Here is a 22,080-nt window from a genome sequence, read left to right on the forward strand (position 1 = left end):
TTCACACACCTCAACATTCACATACGCAAAACGTTGTCTTACTGATTGTCATTCGCACCAAGCTCACCCACTGTACACAATCCACATACTGATAACAGAAACATAACCATTATTGCTTTTTAAATAAAGTCCAAGGGTTTTAACAATGGTTAAAACACTGCAGCCTGTGTCCTCCTTGTTCTTTGTTGCAGTCTGTCGAGCCAGGCCGTAACACTGGTTTTATTTTAGTAAAACATGTCAACCTCACAGACAGTATATGGTCTACCATGAGGTGTCTATGGTAACTTGTCAAAATGAATAATAAAAGGTCACTTTTAATCATAGACATCAATGACTTTTAGTTGCCTGTGCCTGTAAAAGGGTTGCCACAGAAACTGACTACTATGTATACATTTAGTTCTATTGTATTAAATGTACAATATGTACTTTTTCTGGTGGCGAGTCTTCTACCTGGTACCTCTTCATGGACATGTTATTGCCTGGAATGTTCCACAGTATGGCATTTAACTTATCTACTGTATTTCCATGTTACATGCAGCAAACCTTACATTGAATTTTGAAAGAAAAGAGTGATCTACAAGACAACGTTAAGCCATCATCAGTTTTATTGATTGTATAGAAAAAGTAGGTTTGATATGACATAATGCATTCTATATAAGATATAACATTTTCAACATTCAATGTACAAAAACCCTAGTCAGAGATACAGTAATGTTTAAAAAGTGCCACACAGGCCTGAAAAGTTCACTCGGAGTCGGCGGTGTAAAAGTTTGATGTTTGAGGTGTGCTTGAGATGAGACACTCCAAAGGTCAAAGGGCATGAGACCTTCAAAGACTCCTCACAGAATCTGTAAAAACACACTTCAAACACGTCCACTATACTGTCTGTACATGTCAGCTCTGTTATGACTGAAGAAAAGACATGGTCGGCAGTTGCCATCAACACAGTACTGGTTGTAGAAGTTATTTTCCACCAATGTAGAGGAGCTGAAGAATTTTTTGTGCAGAAATTCTCCCAAATATGTTTTAAGTTACCGGTACATTCTAAAATAATAGCAATAGACATACTTCATTTAGGTATATTTAGCACACAAAAGTGTGTGTTGACAAAAAATAACTCCAAATGTCAAGTTATAAAAGATATGCACAAATAAATACACAATTTAAAAATTAAAAGTGCATAATGTCACTATTCTGGTGGAGGTTCTACCACCTTCTTATATCCATGGAGATGGACTCGCTTTACTTTTGGGATGTTCCACAGTAGACTTAAACTTATCTATCTATTTGAGCAATAAAAACACCTGCAATTAAATAAAGACAAGACAGATGAGTTTAATGTCATACTATGGAACATTTCAGGAAATGCAATGGACCAAAGGAGGTGGGGCCTCTACCATAGAAGTTACAGGCTGCACCTCAAAAATGAAGTAAATATGGTAGTAATAGACATCTTCAAGATAATTATAATCAAATATTCCAATCATATCTTTATTACTCCATTGTATTGGCAGAAAATAACTTCTTTACCCCACAATGAAGGTGCTCAACACATGCTGACCACACTGCTAATCAAAACAAACTGGTTATATGAGTTGACCTATATGCTAACAGTGACCAATAGTAGTATGTATAGTATGTAGTATAATGCAGTAAACAAATGACCTTCAAATATCTTCACAAAATTCTCGTTCCTACCAGTTTTACACAGAAAATACATGTTTGAATATTGCACAGGAAATTGTAAACAGTCCGTAAAAGATCTATTTGAATGTGTTGTAGATAATCGAACGAGGAGGCACAAAATAATGAGCAGAGAATAGACATAGGCAAAAAACATGGCGACACGTGGAGAATCTCTGTCGATAGGTATTGAATGGGAAGGAGGGTCCACCGCAACGAACAAGAGTGGTCCATTGACACATGGGGCAAAGACTGGCGCGGTTTGAAAGAAGAGACGATAAAAGAGGAGAAAACAGAGAGACAAAAAGGAAGGATAAAGCAGGACCGTGTGGAGATGTGACTGTGCAGTGCTGTCCAAGAAGCTGCAGGCAGAAAGACAGGAGCAAAGGCAGAACAGATGGGAACCAGTCAACCCCAAGGCAGGGCAAAAAAGGGCCAGAGATTGACAAAAGATATATGATACATACAGTAAAAATGAAATGGTGACTTGAATCATTGTATTACTGTATGTTTGGTGTTGGGAAGGATACTTGTATTTAATTGCACCATTTGTAATGCATGCATTTATTACTGATTAAACAAGGAGAAACTGCTCATGTATGCTCTGTATGAATGGTGTTTTCTGTTTTGCTCATTAATACTGTGCAGTTTGAAGACGAAATTGTGAGATCAAACACCATAATGAATTCCTTTGATTTTAGAAAAGTAACTATCATGAATACCTTAAATGAAAGAGTAACTGCACCAAATTTACTCAAAATACATGTATTTGGTTACTTCCCAACACTGTGCATGTCATATTTTCATTTTTACTAAACAGTTCATGTTCATTTAAATTAATACATACACTTCAAATTCATAACAGTTGCTTTGGGTAAACAAAATTGAATGAGATGTAAAACTATGACGTAAAACTTGAATTTAAGGTCAACATATCTGTGGGGAGACTGATTTATAACTTATACTCACACTATTGGTTATCCGCCGATATTATAAACATTAATTCTCAAACTGTGGCCTGGGTACCAATGATGGAACAAGAAACTAGCTTTACTTCATTTATAAAATACATTTACTTTTTGGCATTGTTTGTGTTGTACTCATACAGAAATACTTTAGTCAGACTTTAATACATTTTTAGACCTGATTTAGTCTTGTTACAGATTTGGTTTATACTAGATATTACAGATTGTATCTGTTCTGAATAAATCCTTGTTTAAGGCAACAAATTAGAAAATTCATGTTTTAATTTTGAGATTGATTGATATAGTTCATTGTAGAATAAGTGCTTTTTAAATTGCCATAGCTGAACAAACCATAACAGCTCAACAGTTTTCCATTAAATTAGTTTTGTCTTAAAGAGGACATTTACATTTCTGACAAATCATTGCTTCATTCTCTTCATAAGGTCCCATAGTCTCCTTTGTTTATTTCCCCTTATCTTTACTCTCCAAGGCATCCATTTGGTGTTTGAGGCGACAAAAATTAACATATAAAACATATTAAATAAAAAGACAAGAAAAATGTACAAAACATTAAAAAAACAACTTAACAAAGGATATTAAGTTCTATCTTTCTGTGGCAGGTGCGATGGCAGATTCATTTGCCTTGCAGCAGCCTCAAGGAGACACTAAATGAACAGATGCCAGTCAAACTAAATGATAAGTTTCACACTTTCATCTTTGCCTTCACCTCGGGATAATAAACTTTTCCGGTATTAAAATGAAGGTTGCTAAGATGACATGAAAACAATAGGCCCATAGTGAATAGATCTTCAAACCAGACGGCAGGTTGTGTAATGAAATAGTGTCCTTTGTATGCACTCACAATGACAACTTCCTACCAATTCTCATTTTTTGCACACTACCAGGCAAAAGTTTGGACAAACATTCTTTTCGATGTGTTTTTTTTTTGCTTATGTACTACTTTTAGATACACACATAAGTCATCAAACATATGAAGCATAATTTATGGAATTATGTAGCAATGAAAAAAGTGAAATAACCCAACGAAATCCTCAAAGTATCCACCGTTTGCTTTGCTGACAGAGCTGCAAACCCTTGACCTTCTCTCAATGTGCGTCATCATGAATTCATATGAAATGGTTTCTCATCGCAGCTATGTCTTTTCAGGGTCAAGGGTCAAAGAAAAGTGCAGAGCAATAGACAAAGCAAAAGGTGGCCATTTTTAAAAATTCTAAATTTAGTCAAATAAAATAAAAGTTTGAGCCATTTTGAGTTTACTACTTTTGTTCATTACGTTGCATATGTGCCAATCACAGTTTTGATGTCTTGTGAGAATCTATAGTGTACATAAAAAAGGAAATAGCAAAGAAACATAAATGAAAAAGTGTTTCCAAACTTTTGACTGGTAGTGTATTTCTTTACACACAATAGTTAAGTGTTTACCTGGCCAGTCTTACTATTTATTTAATTATGAAGTGAAAAGGTATGAGATTACTTCAACTGAAAACAATCCTCTTCATGGGGAGGAAATCTAAAAATCTAAAAGGAGTAAAAATATTAACTTTAAAGGTACACTATGCAACTTGAGGACTTGTCACCACAGAGACGTTGCTGCTTTGCCTGTAATGATCCACAGTGAGCATTAAACTTATCTATCTTCATGGAGAGACCAAGTTACAGGTCAGATCCGTGTAAAAGTGGGCCATTTTAAGTAAGAATGCATGTTATTCAAGGCTTTAACAATCAAAGAATGAATGAATGTAAGGTATTTTGAAACATTTAATGCCATACTTTGAAACATTCCAGGCAAAGCGCGGCGACAAAGTTAGTTATTTGAAAAGTTAATAATTTCAAAATTCTCCTCAAGCTACTGTAAAACTGAAAAACATGTTTACAGTGAAGAAATCCAACCAGATCACTTGTAATGACGCAAATCATTATGTGGGAAAGCTTTATGTAATAAACATAACGGTACTGATTGTGTTGTGTCTATTTGTGAGCGAGACAGAGCGCTTGCCCCTAATTTAGAGGAGAGGAGACGTTCATTTTTAGGCGTACATATATTCCAAGTTCCAAGATGGCTACGCTCTTACTGGTGCGTTGAGTGCACTGAATGTCAATACAAATGAATAACTGTAGCTGAAAATAGAATTAAATGAACGGTAACTGGGCAGGCTACGTGGTCTGACAACACGTTTCAAAAGCCGACCCTTGAATAACCTACTGTATATGTTTTAACAATAACATGTACTGTATATAAGTATGATAAGGCTGAAAATCGCAATGTACTGAATACATGAGTCCTAAAATGTACAAACCAGCTAGTAAAATTTATTTAACGTAATGCCCAATTGGTGCAACGAGCTGGCCATTATACACTATTGAGTTGAATGCATTGTAAGCCAACACACAGAAAAAAAAAAGAAATTGGTTATTCAAACTTCCAGTCTCTCCTCTGAGTCACTTTCAGTCTAAAGATAGATATAAAAAGTTTGTTGTGGTTTGATCAACACATTTTAGCACAGTTTGATGTCCTCTGCTGGAAGTCGCAGGCACAAAACACATTCACTACTCGAGGAAATAATCCCAAAATGTCATTGCGAATATCCCCTATACAATCCAATGGTTTATCGCTGCATGCCGTCTCAGTGTAAAATGCCACAGTCTAGAAAACCGTTCTGAATTCTCCATTACCTGCAATTTTATACAGTTTTAGTGATAATTTCTCGACCTTGCCTGCCAAATGTACCAGGAGACGTTTTATATCAGTGAATATCCCAGCTTGATATGCTTTTGGAGGGCTTCCAGTTCTCAAATGATTCTTGGTGGAACTGCTCCAACAAGTTTTTGGCAGCGTGTCTTCTTGGTCAGTGATATCTCAAGCACTCCCCACAGAAAAGAAGCCTGCCGTCCTAATGTCCCGATCAGGAGAAAGACTATGGCGAGCGGAAATCCCAATACGAATACAGGAAGAAGATGTGCTTGTGACGGTATTACACAGGATAACGCCGAGATACCAGTCTGGCGGAGTCTATCCTTTGAATGGGCGCGGAGGGGGCTTGCCGATCTCCACTGATATGTTTGTGTAAAGGGGAAATCGTCGTACCTCCAGCAGTTTGTACGTCAGAGAGCTGATTCCGTCCTTCTTCATGGTGTTCTTGGTGTTCTGGATCTTGTTGAATCTGAGAAGAAACAGAAGAAAATACCATCATTTTCTCCCTAAACAACAAAATATCCTGTCTTATTCTGTTTAACAAGCTGCTAACCCTGTACAAACATGTTCTGAAATGCGATTCTTGTGTTAGTTTGTCTTTTAGTGAATTCTTCTGGACGGTTATAAAATGTGAACTTTGAGCAGAATCCTCTTATTAAAACATAAATCACAAATCTCGTAATTGCCATGTTTGTCAAAATCACAGTTAGATTAGATATTTTTCCCAAATTCATTCAGCCCTATTTAAAATACTTAATAGGTTGCAAACACATTATAGAGCTTATTTCAGACAGAGGGCAGGGGTCTATATAACTAAGGAAGACTTTCTGTTATTGAAAGAAATATCCAAACATGACAAATGTAAAAATGTAAAATTGGTTCCACAAACTTGACATACTAATGTATATAGCTCTTTCAGTTGACAAAGATGACATCATTGGGGTTCAAAAAAGGCACCACTTTCTAAAGCTATTGTCAAACCATAATTTTGCCTTTGTTTATTTATAAGAACATGTCCATTAATTACAGGAATATGTACCATAAACCAGGTCAACACATCTGAAATCTGCAAATTTCATCAAAGAACCAGATCTGAGCTGTCCTCTTGCTCAGTTTAAATACATGTATTCTAGTTGCGATGTTGTGCTGTCACATGAATCCCATTATATGTGTGTAAAACAATTGTTCCTGACCAATTAATACCACACATTCAGGTGGAACAGACTTGGAGATAGAGTTGGACACTGTAAATACCCCTCAATTGTAGCCTATAGTATTGTTGTTTGTGCTATGCTGGTGCAAAGTTGATCCTAACAACATCAAATATGCCAAAAAGTTAAACAGCTCAACTTGAATGACAGAAATAAAGAATAATTGAATGCTGTGTGATTGCTTTAGACTCACAACACTGCTGCAATCAGGGAGCAATGGTGCTGCAAGACAAAGAGACGTGCACTTCCGCATCTGGCCAACAGGAGGTGCTAAGGCTTCACCCTGCACTACTGTAAATGCTCACAATCAATCACTACAGTCTTGCTTGTTGTTTTGTGTTGTTGAAATATTTCTTAGCAAGTGTGCAAGTGATTTTGATGGAAACTCTACCCTGGCATACAGCCTTAACAGAAATAAAACAGGTAGTCTGAGCTCTCCCCCTTTGGCAATACAACATGGGTAAATTATTCATTGAGATTTAACCAAGACTAAAGCAATACTAAAAGTGATACATCAGGAGCAGGATTAAATTAAAGCTAAACTACAAATGAACCAGGTTTAAATAGAGGAAAATAGGGACTAAAGCAAGACCAAAACAACAAATTATACATTGAAATTCACACTTTTTATTTACAGCCAGTATGTAACGTTTTAGTAAATAAAAGTATGGCATAAAACTTTTCTACCTCCATGGAGAATTAAATAATGCCCTGGTATTTTCAAAGGTTACACAAAAATGAGGAGCGGTGCAGGAAACACAAATGTTCGAATCACTTAATATTAACATAAAACTTTTGTGACTTGTAGACTTGCTCACAGCCGGAAGAGTAACCAAAACATTTCCTCAAGTAAGAGTACTTTTACTTCATTAAAAAGTAAAGTATGCTGCTAGCATGCTAGAAAAATACCATGAAAAGTCAAATTTCTTCAAAAAGTAACTCAAGTAAATATAACTGAACAAATGTAACCAAGTGCTACCCATCTCTGTCGGTTAGGGTCTAAAAAATGACGTACTTTTACCACAGTTTGATAAGCACTAAATTCGACTGGCATGTGCATTGAGTAAACGGGACAGGCCTCTTCTGTGTTCAACAAAAGCCTCTTCTTAATGATCTTCTGTAGAACCAGGATGTCAGCTTCAGACCAATGCTCCCGTCAGTGCATACGCCTCAACATCTATTTCTGCACAAAAGAATCAAACAGGGCCCCTATGGCATCAATGGAGGCAGGAAGCTCTCCTCAAGTGTCTGGAGAGGAGGAGGGATACGCGTAGACGGCTTGTACGGATCAGATAGAGCGGTTTAAAAGTCTAACTGTCAGCTAAGTAAAGAATGTAGTGTCATAGAGAGAGCAAGTGATTTCGTGGACTAGCATTATGCAGTTGAAAAGAATACAGTATATGTGGTTCTGCCCCATAAAGGCAATTTGTGTAATTAACAGAACAAGACGAAACGAACAAGAATTACAAATCACTAATAAATGATGTTTACATGTTACATATTTGGTTAACTTTCAGCATAAATAGTTTGATCAAATTAATGTGATTTCAGTATGAGCCAAATAATAGTGACAAAACCTATGATGTTTTGTTTTCCCCATATTCAAGCAACTGTAAAGCAGCAAAATCGACTTTTTAGAGTTGTTTCCCCTTCTCACTTCCCCTCTCAAAGGTGTATTTAGCGTGATTCATGCATGTTTGAGTAATCTTTATACTCTTTTATTCAAGACGTCATTGATCAGTTTCACCGCCACTGCTCTGTACTTTGTTCTCCGATTTTATTTTCTTAATCGGTGATGCACGTAGGATTCGCTAGTGTGATGTGCAGCTATCCATAGAAGGTGCCAACAACTCTGCGGCTCTTTGTTGTGACGACGTTTACGGCGACGTCAGCTCCCGTTGGGCGTCGTAGTTTTCTAAGGCGGAAGTCAGTGGACTCATTTCTCTTATTAGGTTGTTTTAGATCAATATTGCGATTTAAAATGTCCAAACTGTAACATAATGATCCACGAATGTCATAGATTATAGACTATATAGCAGACACAAGCACAATAGGTCTTCTTTAGACCAGCAAGACCAAGATGTTACAATAAGTAGTCCCTTGCAACCACGTTTATACACAGACATTTTGAAACCAATATTTTCTGCCATAGCATTTGGCTTTATATAATGTATTTTTGTGCACCCACATATGGGTCTAGAGTAAGCAATAGCAATATGGGAATTGTACCTTCCATTTGGTGGGTGAATCCTTAACAAACTGCACCACTGTTATCCCACCAAAAGACTATAACGCTACTGTATACATAAACTGCATGAATATGAATATGCATTGTTTCAAAATGTACGTTTTAAGTATTTCAACGGAATTATAAGATGCAAAGGACTGGTGTAGCTAGTTATTTTATCCCCGAAATAACAATGGTTTAAATTAAATTAAAAAAAGAAAAGAAAATATAACTAAAAGAGAATGTTGAGTTTACTTGCAGCGGAAGAATACATCTCTGTTGTGGTATGCATTGCAGTAGGAACGCATAATCCAACAACATGCATTGGTTTAATTGTACAGTCTCTGGTAATTACCTCCGCTTGTTGTACTGCGTTCAGATCAGGGCCAAAGAGCGCACCATCTTGTTGCATATTCATTACCCTCATTTCTACATCTCATGCAAACTGGGCTAAGCTCCAGTTTGAATTCCACCGAGGCATTGTGGGAAAATCTGTGAATCATTTAGGATCTTAACAATATAGCACAACAAAGTCCCAAGGGATATTTACTTACTTCTGAGCTGCCCTGCTTAACCTTGTGTAAAAATGTCAAAACAGCTACATGCATTTAACCACGTTCTATAGTAAAAGTGTTCCTATTTGCAAACAGTAATCCGGGCAGGTAGCATCTTTCATAATGATAAACAGGACTGGTTTTCTATGGGACTCGAGCTCTGTTTCTCATTGTTATGCGAGGCCACAACCAGAATGGACTCCTCCTGCCTCACTGACTGCGCCGTATAGTGAATGAGAATATAGCTGGTTGAATACTGATAGTCAACATTCATCACATAGAGGAGAGACTATGCACTTTCGCTTTAGTAAACAAGGGACACTGCACCGCTGTTACAGATAAAGTCCCCCGAGAGGCCGCGGTATTAATCTCAATCCAAAATGAACTAAAGCAAAACAAGGGGAAATAAAGGTTGAGTTTGCATGTTTGATTTGAAAACTGGTTTGGAACAGCAGTAGGAAGTAGTGTTAGGCGATAAGAATTGACTGTATATCTAAATGGACATAGCTAACCTGCTAGCCGCTGTGTTCTAAATAAGAAATGAGCATGGTCGCGCTTCTGGCTCCATCGACTTTGGCTCCGATTCACTTTCTATTGAAAATTTGTCACCGCTCTCTCTGTAACTGCTGCTGTCAGGCTCATCATTTTGGTCTTAAAATCTTCGTATTAATCTGTGCTACATGGTCCTGGTGTTTTTACTTGGTTATTTTGTCAGTGAATCAAAATATGAACATTGATAACAGACCAATGTGGCACCTTCTTTCCTTGAAGTCACCCCTGATAGTGTTAGCAACAGGTTTGATTAACAGTGTTGCTAAGTCAAAAGTGGATTCATCCGATCACAGAGAAGTGTAAAATCTCAAAAGAAGCAGATGACTTTAGTTACTTTAGTTAAAACTTGACCTGTTACAATTGTTTTCCCCTGTCATTTACCCACTCAAAGTTGTATCACAAGCTTTGGCAGCATCGCGTATACCCATTTTGGCACAAATGAAAAAAAAATCTACAGTTACCATGCGGCACTTTCTCGTAATGATGTTTCTGGCGAAGTTCCGCAAAGGAGCAGGAGGAAATCAATGCAGCAGTTTTCAAAAGGAAGTCAGCGTTTTCTTTTATTAAGTCGTTTTAGATCAATATTGCGATTTAAAATGTCCAAAATATAAAATAATGATTCAGGGGTGTCATAGATTATACTATATAGCAGGCAAAAGCAATATGTCTTCTTCATCATCTTAAAATTGACGTTGTGATCTTGCTCTCAGACGTTCTTTGGAATATTGCCCATCCTTACTTAGTATAGGATGTATTAGGGATGAAGATACTGAAGTTCCTTTTGGTAACGACAAGGATTATATATATAGTCCAGTTAGAAATAGTTTGGAATTCAAGGGGAGAAATGAATATGAATAGTGAGTGAATATAAAACTGTTTTACTGATTAGTATTCCTGCTGCATTGCACAAAGATTCCAGGTTCGATTCCCTGCAGTGTTTCTCCTCTGGGTGCTCACTTTATCCCTATTACCAGCCAGCGGTTCCCATTATGGTGGCCCCCCCATGGTCTAATTTTTGTCCCCATAGTCTAAAAAGAAGCTGAACAGAAGTTGGTGACACAAATAATACTTTACAATTGTACTATTGTCAAAACCATACAGAAGCAACTATACTTAATTCAGTATCTGTATTTGGTATACTTTAAAAATGGTATTAAATAGATTGCATCAAATATAGATCATTTGTGCCTCTGTAGTCTCCGTACTTTTCAATATCGCTCACAGATTTACAGATTCAAAGTATTCAGAATGAGAATTAGAGACTCCTCATTACATTTAAGCGTTAGGGGATTATGCAAATTTCATGGATACAGTTCTTACATGCTCATTTGCTACCTGAAAAAAAAAAAGAAAAAGAAAAGATGGACTAATAACTCCAAATGGCCCACAGGAAATGTTGTAAATTTTGTTTTTATAAAGCAGTATTGGAGAAATGAATACAACTAGTCCAAATCTTTAAAATTATAGGGTAATATTCATTTTCAAATAGACCCTGTACAATATCTGTTATATACCTTTTTTATATACCTCTGTTATATACCTTTTTTGTACAAAAGATCAGTAGTTCACCTAAGAAAATATGGGAACAGGTCAGTCTATATTAGGTCTATTCAAAATACAAACTTAGACTAAACTCCAAAATGGGACTACACCATTGCTACAGTAGTTCAAAACCAGGAATAGCCCAAATGGGAGAATAGAGATGTGAATAAAACTGATTAAGTAACTTAAGACTTGCAGAGGACTCGGCATACCACTGGAAAAGGCAATTTGAGAAGCACTGGTAAATAAGTAAAATTCAGAACAATTTTGGTAAATGCATTCTCTGCAACTGAAGATATATTACTAAGTTCCTCACCCAGCCCAAAAACTTACAATAGATATTTTCAATTCAAACTAAAACTACTGCAATAACTTTTTCAACTTGAATTCAAAAGAACTCTGAGAACAACCAGCGAACATGTTCTTTGTCTCCCGATTAAACTTACGCTGGACTTTATTTAAGTCTGAACCCGCTCTTCACAAATGCCCCTTTAAGAACGACGTTTCTGTTATAATGAGTGTCCGGAACGGCTGTAAAAACTCAGCTAATGGAGCCCTATTTTCTGCTCCCGACTGCGGCCATGAATAATGTATAGGCCCCAAATAAATGCCGTCCGTGTTGGTGTCACCTCTTGTTGTGAAAGTGCGCTACAGTGACTAGAACAGGGAAAATATGCAAGCAACGAATACAAAAAACTTAAATCAGTGATGACATGGTATTAAGATGGTCATTGGGATAACGAAGAATAAATGTATTACCCAGTTTGAAAAAGTACTAACAATTTCTTATAGAGGGAGTTTTATGCAGAATCGACTTTTTGGAGCTTTCTACTGCATTATATTTACGTTTTGTATGTCATTCACATAGCGTTTTTCCACTTTCAAGGTACTCAAAGCTCTTAACATTGAGAAACTACTCACCCATTCACACATTCATACACCAGTGTACACAAACACAGAGCGAGGCGGGTCTTGTCTTGCTCAAGGACACAATGACCTCTCCTGGGTACTATTCGAACTAATGTAATACAATGTAATTACCGTACAGTACTCCATCCTAATACCATGCTATTACTGAGCTGTGCGGTCAATTAACTTGAGTAATCTGATTCATGCAGGTGTTTCCAATAGGATTTTGCACACTCAGAATTTGACAGATTAAAAGAGCGATACTAAATATTCGAGAAAATGTGATAAATGATCGTTATATTGAATTATAGTAACCATGTAATTGGCACTGGTTTGAAGAGCCCCAAAACTGTCATTGTGAAAAGTAGTTTGTCTTAATGAGGCAGGGGGGCTGACGGCTAAACTTAATGCCAAGTCATCTACCATACAACTGCAGTAATTGCCGCTTACTGTGCAATTAGCAAATCTGTCATTACATAATCAGTAAGTACAGTTATGTTATTACTGCACTTTGCTCTTAATTAAAATGCTTATAATGTGAACTTAAAGTGACAAAAAGAAATACTTTGCTAGCTGGGAGTCGCTGAAGAAATACTGGGAAAATATCACATTACCACCTGCTTGTCTCCAAGGAGAAGTTATGGTTTTATCTGGAAAGATCCATAATATGACATGGCGACTTAGCTGAAAGTAACACTGTTGTTTCTCAAGGTATTTTTAAAACAGTGGTGTCCAAACTTTTCTCATAAAGGGCCACATATAAAAACAGACAAAGCTGAGGGCCAATTGAGGGCCACAGACTGGTCACCAATACAGTGAATACTTCAAATCTGTGTTATTATTACAAGTTAGACTGAACCACTAGACCTTTATTCATGCTTACATCCTCAGTGGCACACATTCAATGTAGCTCTTAAAGTAGATTTTCAGAAATATACAGTAAAAAGTACTGTTTAAGGTAATATGGGCCAATTCACCTGGAAGCTTGAGGGCCAAGAAAAATTGGTCTGAGGGCCGCATTTAGCCCCTGGGCCACAGTTTGGACATGCCTGTTTTAAAACAATAAAACACCTGTAACTAAATATGTTTGAAATAAGATACGTTTAACAATGCTGTGGAACATCCCAAGCAAAGAAGTAACATGGAGACAAGCAGGTGGCAGATCTTCCACCAGAAAAGTTACATAATGCACTTTCATTTTTGCCATTTTTTTTTTTTTTACATGTATATGACTTGACCCACTATTTTATGCTAGGCTCTGTATTCTCCTAACTCCTACAATCCTATCATATTGTGTTGGTATAGACCACTACATCATCCAATTTCACACATGACTTTCGTTACCGGCTTACAATGAAAAATCTTCTTATAACCCAGTTTAGTGTGTTGATCCTTCCCCCCACCTCTGCCTGAGCTAGCTTGTTTATGTCATCTCTCTCCACTATAATCATGTCATCTAGGATCAAACTAAAGTAATACGCCCCCTGTGGAGTTCACCACATCTGGCTTTTCTTTTGGGACAGTCCGAGTATTGATTTGTGTCAGAGAGCGGACATCACTGGTTGACCTGCCCAACCCTGAAAACTGAAGAGAATAGACTGTTCTAATCCACGTTTAAGCTGCTTATTGTGAGGTGGTATACTGTAGTGGTTAATACACTCATCTCTGCTCATTAGGATCTATTTATCACGCTATCAAATAATCCTAGCATGCAAAAACATTTACTTTATTAAATTGGCTGAACTAACTTTGGAGCTCTAATAACCTCACACAGCACAGTTATTTTTCAATGCAAAATAGTACTGTAGTCTAGTCCATTAAATTAACAAATATGGAACTAGATCCCTGCATATTTAGTTCAAAAACTCATCTTATTGCATCGCCCACTGAAAGTAATGAAGCATACACGGGAGAATGTCACTACTTTTGAATGGGTAAAAATTAACAACTAATTTAAGGCTGCATTTACATTTGTTTGGTTTGAACCTGGTTGGGCTCCAATTTAGTCTTGATGTAGAACTGGTTTGGGCCTCGTCTTGTCCTGGTTTAGTCCTCGTCTAATCCTGGTCTAGTTCTGGTCTAGTTCTAATATAGTCTAGATCCTGGTCCTCCTCTAGCCCTGGTTTAGTCCTGATTTAGTCCAGGTTTAGTCCAGGTTTAATGCTGGTCTAGTACTGGTCTAGTCCTGCTTCAGCCCTGGCCTTGTCCTGGTTTAGTCCTGGTCTAGTTATGATTTAGCCTAGATTCTGGTCTAGTCCCGGTTTAGTCCTAGTCTAGTTTTAGTTTAGTTCTGGTCTTATCCAGGTTTAGTCTTGGTCTAGTCTTGCTTTGTCCTCATCATGGTTTAGTCTTGGCCCTCATGGTTTAGTCCTGGTCCTCCTCTAGCCTTGGTTTAGTCCTGGTTTAGTCCTGATTTAGTCCTGGTTTAGTCCTGGTTTAGTGTTGGTCTAGTACTGGTCTAGTCCTGGTTTAATGTTGGTCTAGTACTGGTCTAGTCCTGCTTCAGCCCTGGCCTTGTCCTGGTTTAGTCCTTGTCTGGTCTTGGTTTAGTCCTAGTTTAATTATAGTTTAGTTCTGGTCTCATCCAGGTTTAGTCTTAGTCTAGTCTTGCTTTGTCCTCATAATGGTTTAGTCCTGGTCCTTCTCTAGCCCTGGTAACATCCTGCTTTAGTCCTGCTTTAGTCCAGGTTTAGTCCAGGTTTAGTCCAGGTTTAGTCCAGGTTTAGTCCAGGTTTAGTCCAGGTTTAGTCCAGGTTTAGTCCAGGTTTAGTCCAGGTTTAGTCCAGGTTTAGTGCTGGTCTAAGTACTGGTCTAGTCCTGCTTCAGCCCTGGCCTTGTCCTGGTTTAGTCCTGGTCTAATTCTGATCTAGTTCTGATTTAGCCTAGAACCCGGTCTAGTCCTGGTTTAGTCCTAGTCTAGTTTTAGTTTAGTTCTGGTCTTATCCAGGTTTAGTCTTTGTCTTGCTTTGTCCTCATCATGGTTTAGTCCTGGTCTTCCTCTAGCCCTGGTTTCATCCTGGTTTAGTCTTTGCTTAGTCCAGGTTTAATCCATACTTAGTGCTGGTCTAGTCCTGGTTTAGCCCTTGCCTTGTCCTGGTTTAATCCTTCTCTGGTCTTGGTTTAGTCCTAGCAGTTAGTCCTGGTCTACTTTTAGTCTTGGAAATGTGAATACACTTAAGAATACATTAACAACAAATTTCACACCATCGGACTCTGACCTGACCTCCATCTCATGTGAATTACTAAATTAAATGCACTATTATTTTTTTTACTTAACACCTGAGGACTCCAGAGGTAATTGGACCAAACTATAATTAAAATTTCTACATGTAAACAACCCTAGTGTTAAGCCTTGAGAGAATGTGCATAGTGGAAACGCATTACCTCAGAGCTACACACTGTTGGAATATTTATGTTTGGAGAATATCATATAAGCAGAAAACAAGTCTTGATGTGATTTATTTAGAGTGCCCTTGTGTCTTTGTGCATTTCAGTGGCAGCAGAAATGAATCAAATGTTATTTTCTCATTTCTTCTCATCAATTGTGTATAAGCCAAGACTATTTCTGAAGATGTTTAAGCTCAGAGGTAGGTAGAGTGGCCAAAAATTATACTCAAGAAATGATACAATACAAAGCGGTTACCCAAGAAATAAGAGTAACTGAAACTTTTACTCAAGAGAATACTGTTAAACTGTAAAATATATCACTCAAATAGGAGTACAAGTTTGGTGCCTGGAAACTACTCTCCTCTAGTTGAGCTTTCAAATTAAGTGTTTGAGTTGAGATAATTGTTTGAGATAATGTGTGTTAGTTGTTTAAAAGGCTTGTGTAATCTTAACATTGTGTAATTGGATTAGTTAACTATTGTGTTACATTATGAATGGACTTTACTATGTTCACAGTCTGAAACAATGAACGTATCAGACTGTGAACATTACGAGCACATCACACTGCCACCAGCACCAATGCATTTACATATTTGATGAAACTGTAGTAGAAGCTATAAATGTGGTCAGTCCAACGAGGTCTGAAGCAGAACTACTACAGTATACTTTACTGGACCTACTCTGTTGCATAATAACACATTTCATTGTTTTGCAGATGTCATTCAACTGCCAATGACAACCAGATCACAATCAAAGGCCTGCAGGACTGTGTCACGGATGTGCAGACTTGGCTGAGCACAAACGTCCTGAATTTAAATCCAAATCAAACTGAGATTGTGGTGTTTGGCCAAACTAACCCACTGCTTGGGCATGACAATGTGATTGGTCCTCTGTCCTTTTATTGTCACCCTGCAGTGAAGAACCTTTGGGTAATTGGATTGGATTAGATTGGCTTCTATATTCAAACTGGAAAAGCACATCAGCTCTGTTATGAAGTCCAGTTTCTTTCAGTTGAGGCTCCTTGCTAAAGTAAAGCTCTATCTTCCACAAGCGGATTTTTGAAAAAGCAATCCATGTATTTGTACATTGCGCCTGGATTCTTTGTATATGGGGCTGAACCGGGCCTCCCTGTAGTGCTTACAGAATATCCAGAACGCTGCAGCTCATCTGCTGCCAAAAAACAGAAAACAAGACCACATCACACCTTTGATGTGCAACCAACACTGGCTCCCTATTTCATATTGGGTAAAATTCAAAATGTTATTATTGTGTTTAAATGTCTGTGCTCGATGGGTCCTCTTTATTTGAGGGACTTACTGTAGCTCTACACACCACCCAGAGCCCTGAAGTCAGCTGACCTGCTCCTGCTGACTGTGCCCAATGCAGGGCTCAAGACCAGAGGTGACAGAGTCTTTTCTGTGGCAGTGTCCAGACTATGGAACAGCGCCCTCTGCCTGTCAGATACTCCAAGTCTTTAATACAATTTAAAACTAGACTGAAAAACCACCTCATCTCCCTGTCATTTAATACTAGCAGGACAGAATCTTGGTGTTTTATTGTTCTTTTCCTACCTATCGTGTTATCTGTATATTTGTTTTTTGTTGACTTTTATCTGAAGCACTTTGATCAGCTGATGTTCTTTTAAATGTGCTATATAAATAAACTTGAATACTCTACAAGTCCTGTTGAAATTGACTTTCAAAAAAATTAATTAAAAGTTAATTTCTGAATAAGAAACAACACCATTTTAACATGCCCTCTGATCATAATGATTCACTTTGAGCCAATGCACCAAAGCTGTCTCCAATGCAGACAACACAGTGGTGAAGCTTTAAAACTACCACTGCCTAAGATTGAAATGCTATTGGTGCAGCAGTGCCGATGCAGCCCGAGTGTGGACAGACAGTGATGCAGTACCTCTGGGGGTTGGGCTCGTTGTGCTTGTCTCTCTCGTGTTTAATCATTCGGTAGCGGCCGATTCGGACGTCCGGTCTCGACACCTTCATCCCGTTCAAAGTGATCCTGGAACAAACAAACCAAAACAGCAGCAATTAAACACAAAGCCCAAACAGACTGTGAGGAGAGGACAGGCCACTGGAGAGGTGAGGAAATAAAGGAAAACTCAAGGAAACAGGAAGACCATTAAATCTATATTAGGTTGAGTCACAGTTTAGTCATTCAGAATTTCACTATACAGATTTTAAATGGTTTAATTTTCTTATTTGTTATGTTTGTTGCTACATTAATGGTGCACTAAGTAAGTATGTGTGGAAGGCCTGAAACATTCCTTTCTCCATAGAGATGTTTTATGTGGAATGTTCAACGAAATAGTATTGATGGAGACAAGCAGATGACATGACTCCACCAAAAAGTGTTTTTTAGCTACAAAAATGCCAGTAATTGAAAAAAAAGAAAGAATGATAAGTGTATACCATACTTTAGAATATTCCAGGTAAAGCAATAAATATTTTTATGAAAAAAGGAGGTGACGAAGCCTCTACTAGAAAACTTAGACAGTGGATGATTTACATTGATATAGGCCAACTGTTTTGTTTTGTTACTTATTTAGTGAATGAGTAGAGCATGTGACTGCCTTCATTTTGAACAAATGTTGAAAACACTGTAACTGCAAATAAATAAAACATGTGAAAAAAAAAAAAATCAAATCAAATTCCACAGTTTAACCACATAAAGTGCATTAAATATAGAGACACAAGAATCACAAAAATATTTAATAAGATCAATCATTTCCAACATTACATAAACTATAGACTTGGATATAAATTAACACATAAATGAGTAAGTATGTGAACAAAATAACGCCACTGTCCACTAAGAGTCTTAGATTTATTTCAGCCAACTGAGATTGAAGTTATAAGATAAACCAGTGACCCATGAGTTGATTTGAACTTTATGCAAAGGCCCAATCCCAGGACACAATTTGACGCTTCAGAGGAACTGCTCCGTGTAAACACTTTACCCCCAAGGCTCCACCAACAGCTCTGCTCTGAGTGTCGACAAGAGTAAGTGAGAAAGTCCAGCACAACAACAGGACAAGTGTAGTGTTTGGAGAAGAAATATGTACTAAAAAAAGGAAACGTTGATTATTATAATATTATGTCAACTAAAATGTGAAGTTGAAAGAATAACAACTATTCAGAAATGAAATTAAAAAGTGATAAAAATGATGACTTAATTTGGTGTTTTGGGTCTCAAACCAGAATGATCCTCGCATGATGTGAGTTGCTGGAATTCAGGTGGTTTGAAGCTAAAATGCCTCTCTACCTAAACCTCGGCAACTGCAGACAATCATGAAACAGTGCTAGTGCGGCCTCGGCAGCTCAGTGAGTGAACTCTTGAGGTTCTGAGCTTCCACATGAGGCATGGCCTGTCCATTTACTGAGAATGACAAAACCTGGCACATTAAGGCAAAGGCAACTCAGGCCCAGTTGAAAATGTGTTTAGAATTTGAAGAGAATGAATAGTATTTAATTAAGTTTTGACTAAGAATAAAAGTGAACAGAAGCATTTAGAATAGAATGCTACAAAATAAAAGTGACATTTTAACTCCAGTGAAAAGAATCTAGGACTTTGAACTTCGCAGACTCCAGTGGGTTTGGAGTGCGAGGATCTGAGGGTGTTAAAGTTTAAACAAAGCTTGAGATCAGACTGAGAGCTTGAGTGGAGACTACAGTATTACTGCTCAGATGGAACAGGGTAAATATATCCACTGAGGGTTTGGACTAAAGCAACAACAAATCAAGAAAGTAACACAGATAACACTTAAGCCTCAGACTGACAAACACCAACTGTTCCATCTCACCTCCATCACTCTGCTCTGCTGAGAAATGTACACTGTTGTAGCATGTTATTGTCTGAAAAAAGAATCAACAGAGAGAAGCTAGACATACTCAGATCCACTAAGCTCAGAAAGGCATAGTTTGATCTGTGTGCTGTTGACAAAGTTACATCATAAGAGGGTCAAACAAAAAGCATGGACTAATTCGGAACTAAACCAGGACAAGGAAACGGCGCTAGGGGCTTTTAGGAAAGTTTGGGACTATAGAAGTTTGGATCATGCAGGAGCCCACATGATGCAGCTCTGGTCTTTTGGGGAACTTGCAAGTTGCACATGTAGTTTATTTTCTGTGGCATATTCTTTCATGTTGTAGATAAACACATTCTGAAACATGATATATAGCTACAGAGAAATGTTACAATAAACGATAATATTGAAAGTAGTTTAAGCCACTGAAACGAAGCAGGATAATCCAAGTAAACCATTTTAAATAGGCAGAATCATGAAAAACCATGAGCTGCAACAAATAAATGACAGAATGAACCACTAATAACCGCAATATTAGCGTTATTTATTTTACCCTCTAGACCTCAAATACTACCTTATTACATAAAACATTGCAAAAATCTACCTAATTTTTCAAGGAAATTGTACACACGATAAATACTGAACCCCAAAATATGTTCCAGCTTTCATATATTGAATCATAACTCGATATAGTCATTATCGTGACAGGTATCGCTGTAAACTCATTTTTTGTGATGTGGTTCAAACTGTGTTGATAGAACACCATATGCTTTTTGACGCTGTGAATCAAATTGCCATTCTATAAAGGAACACGATACCCTCTTTGTGCAGCTAAACTTATGCTAATACAAAAGTCATGTGCTCAGGCTGAGTTTATTAAACAGAGCTCCTGAGAATGGTTTAAGTGATGATTATTGTGCTGACTTGCAACTTAAAGGTGGTTATTTTGTCCCCAGAAAGTACATTGTAAAGACAGAACTGTCTGGCAAAAATAAGACGACTTTACACTTTGTCTAATAAAAAAACATTTATCTATTGCAAACTTGTAAGGAAGAGCCATGACACTTTGGGATGAGACCTGATTGGCTGTGTGAGAGCTTCAGTTTAAAAAATAGTTTTAAGGCTGTGCTAGTGGCCAAAAATCTCGCTTGTGAACAATGGCAATGTACCAAAGACTTTATGAGAGCTAAGAACAATTTGACAGATTTAACCTCCTGAGACCTGGCGTCCTCATATGTGGACGTGTTTTTGGCTTGTCTAGGCCACAGTGCAAATTATTAGATGAAGAATAACAGCATACAAGAACAGCAACAATGTAAATATATAATATATATTCATTTTTACAATATTTTATTTTAATTTTTTTGTTTTTATTCCTGCTCCTGTCAGCAGCTCTTCACATGAGACACATTGTTCCAAGAGGCACAATTGTTGTTTCTCATTTTGTTTTTACATTCAGGACAAATGATGCTGTGTTCAAGGTCTTAATAGTTTTTGCAAATCATTATTTAAATGTTTTATTAAAATGAGTAAAATGTCCACATATGAGGACATTTGCTTTACATAATTTTTTCTCAGAAACTACATAATGTAAAAAGATAATTCTTTGTATTTAGACTCAACAGGTCCCAGCAAGCCCAAATAACAAAGATAAATTAATAAAGCATGTCATGCAAGAGCTCAGGTCTCAGGAGGTTAAATCCCTCCTTCTTTTATGGTTTGAAAATCATGTACCTCAATTTTAAACGCAGGAGTGTTTGGACCAGACCCACCTGCACTCACTCAGCTTCTCATTGAGGTATCTGACCTGAGTTGACCGCGGCTTACAATCCACGCATCACTACTTCTCAGACTAGGAGGTGATATGCTACTGCTGCTGATGCCACAGTTGCCCTGCGACTGACTGATCGAATGTGGCTCTCAGTTTATGCCAACTTCCACCAATCACTCACTTTCTCACATTCACATGGTGATTGTCTTTCCCAAGGACCCAACAATAGAAGGCAGCTGGAATTAAATCACAAACCATGATATAACTACGCCTAATTCAGTAAATATCATCTATATTACATACTTCATGTTCACAGGCTCTGAATATCCAAGCACTAAAAATCCACATTTGAAATCCTTCTCCCTCTACATCGCTGAAGTCCATTTTCTTGCATAACATCCCAGTATTAGAAAACTGGGACTTTATTTACTGGAGGACTCTAGGCCAAAAGGGCTGCATTTGCTCATCTGTCAATGTGACATTTTCTGAGATGAATAAATAGGACTCCAAAACTACTTCTCACAAACTGCACTGATAAACAACAAGCAGCAGTGAAAAATCTCTGAACACATTTTGTTCAGAGGTACATTTGTAGACCAGCCGCTGCAGACTCATGTTTTATTAGAAGTGTATGGGTTTCAGCATGATGAAACATTAGGTTCATAGCGAGGAACAATTTAAAACATTATATCTTTTGAATGAACTTTCAAAATGTGACATATCAGGAAAGATGAATAGAA

General features: G+C 37.5%; 1 protein-coding gene across 1 annotated transcript in view; it reads right to left on the reverse strand.

Moving 5' to 3' along the window:
• Window positions 1-589: 589 nt before the first annotated feature.
• Window positions 590-22,080, reverse strand: part of b4galt2 (UDP-Gal:betaGlcNAc beta 1,4- galactosyltransferase, polypeptide 2) — a 200,804-nt gene continuing 179,313 nt past the window's right edge. The window contains exons 7-8 of the mRNA XM_033982609.2: window positions 17,661-17,765; window positions 590-5,830 (exon numbers count right to left, since the gene is read on the reverse strand). Coding sequence (XP_033838500.2) covers window positions 5,680-5,830; window positions 17,661-17,765 — 256 coding nt within the window. The 3' untranslated portion in view covers window positions 590-5,679. The remainder of the gene's footprint in view (window positions 5,831-17,660; window positions 17,766-22,080) is intronic.

Source organism: Periophthalmus magnuspinnatus, chromosome 17 (assembly GCF_009829125.3).
Source record: "Periophthalmus magnuspinnatus isolate fPerMag1 chromosome 17, fPerMag1.2.pri, whole genome shotgun sequence".
NCBI classification, from domain to species: domain Eukaryota; kingdom Metazoa; phylum Chordata; class Actinopteri; order Gobiiformes; family Gobiidae; genus Periophthalmus; species Periophthalmus magnuspinnatus.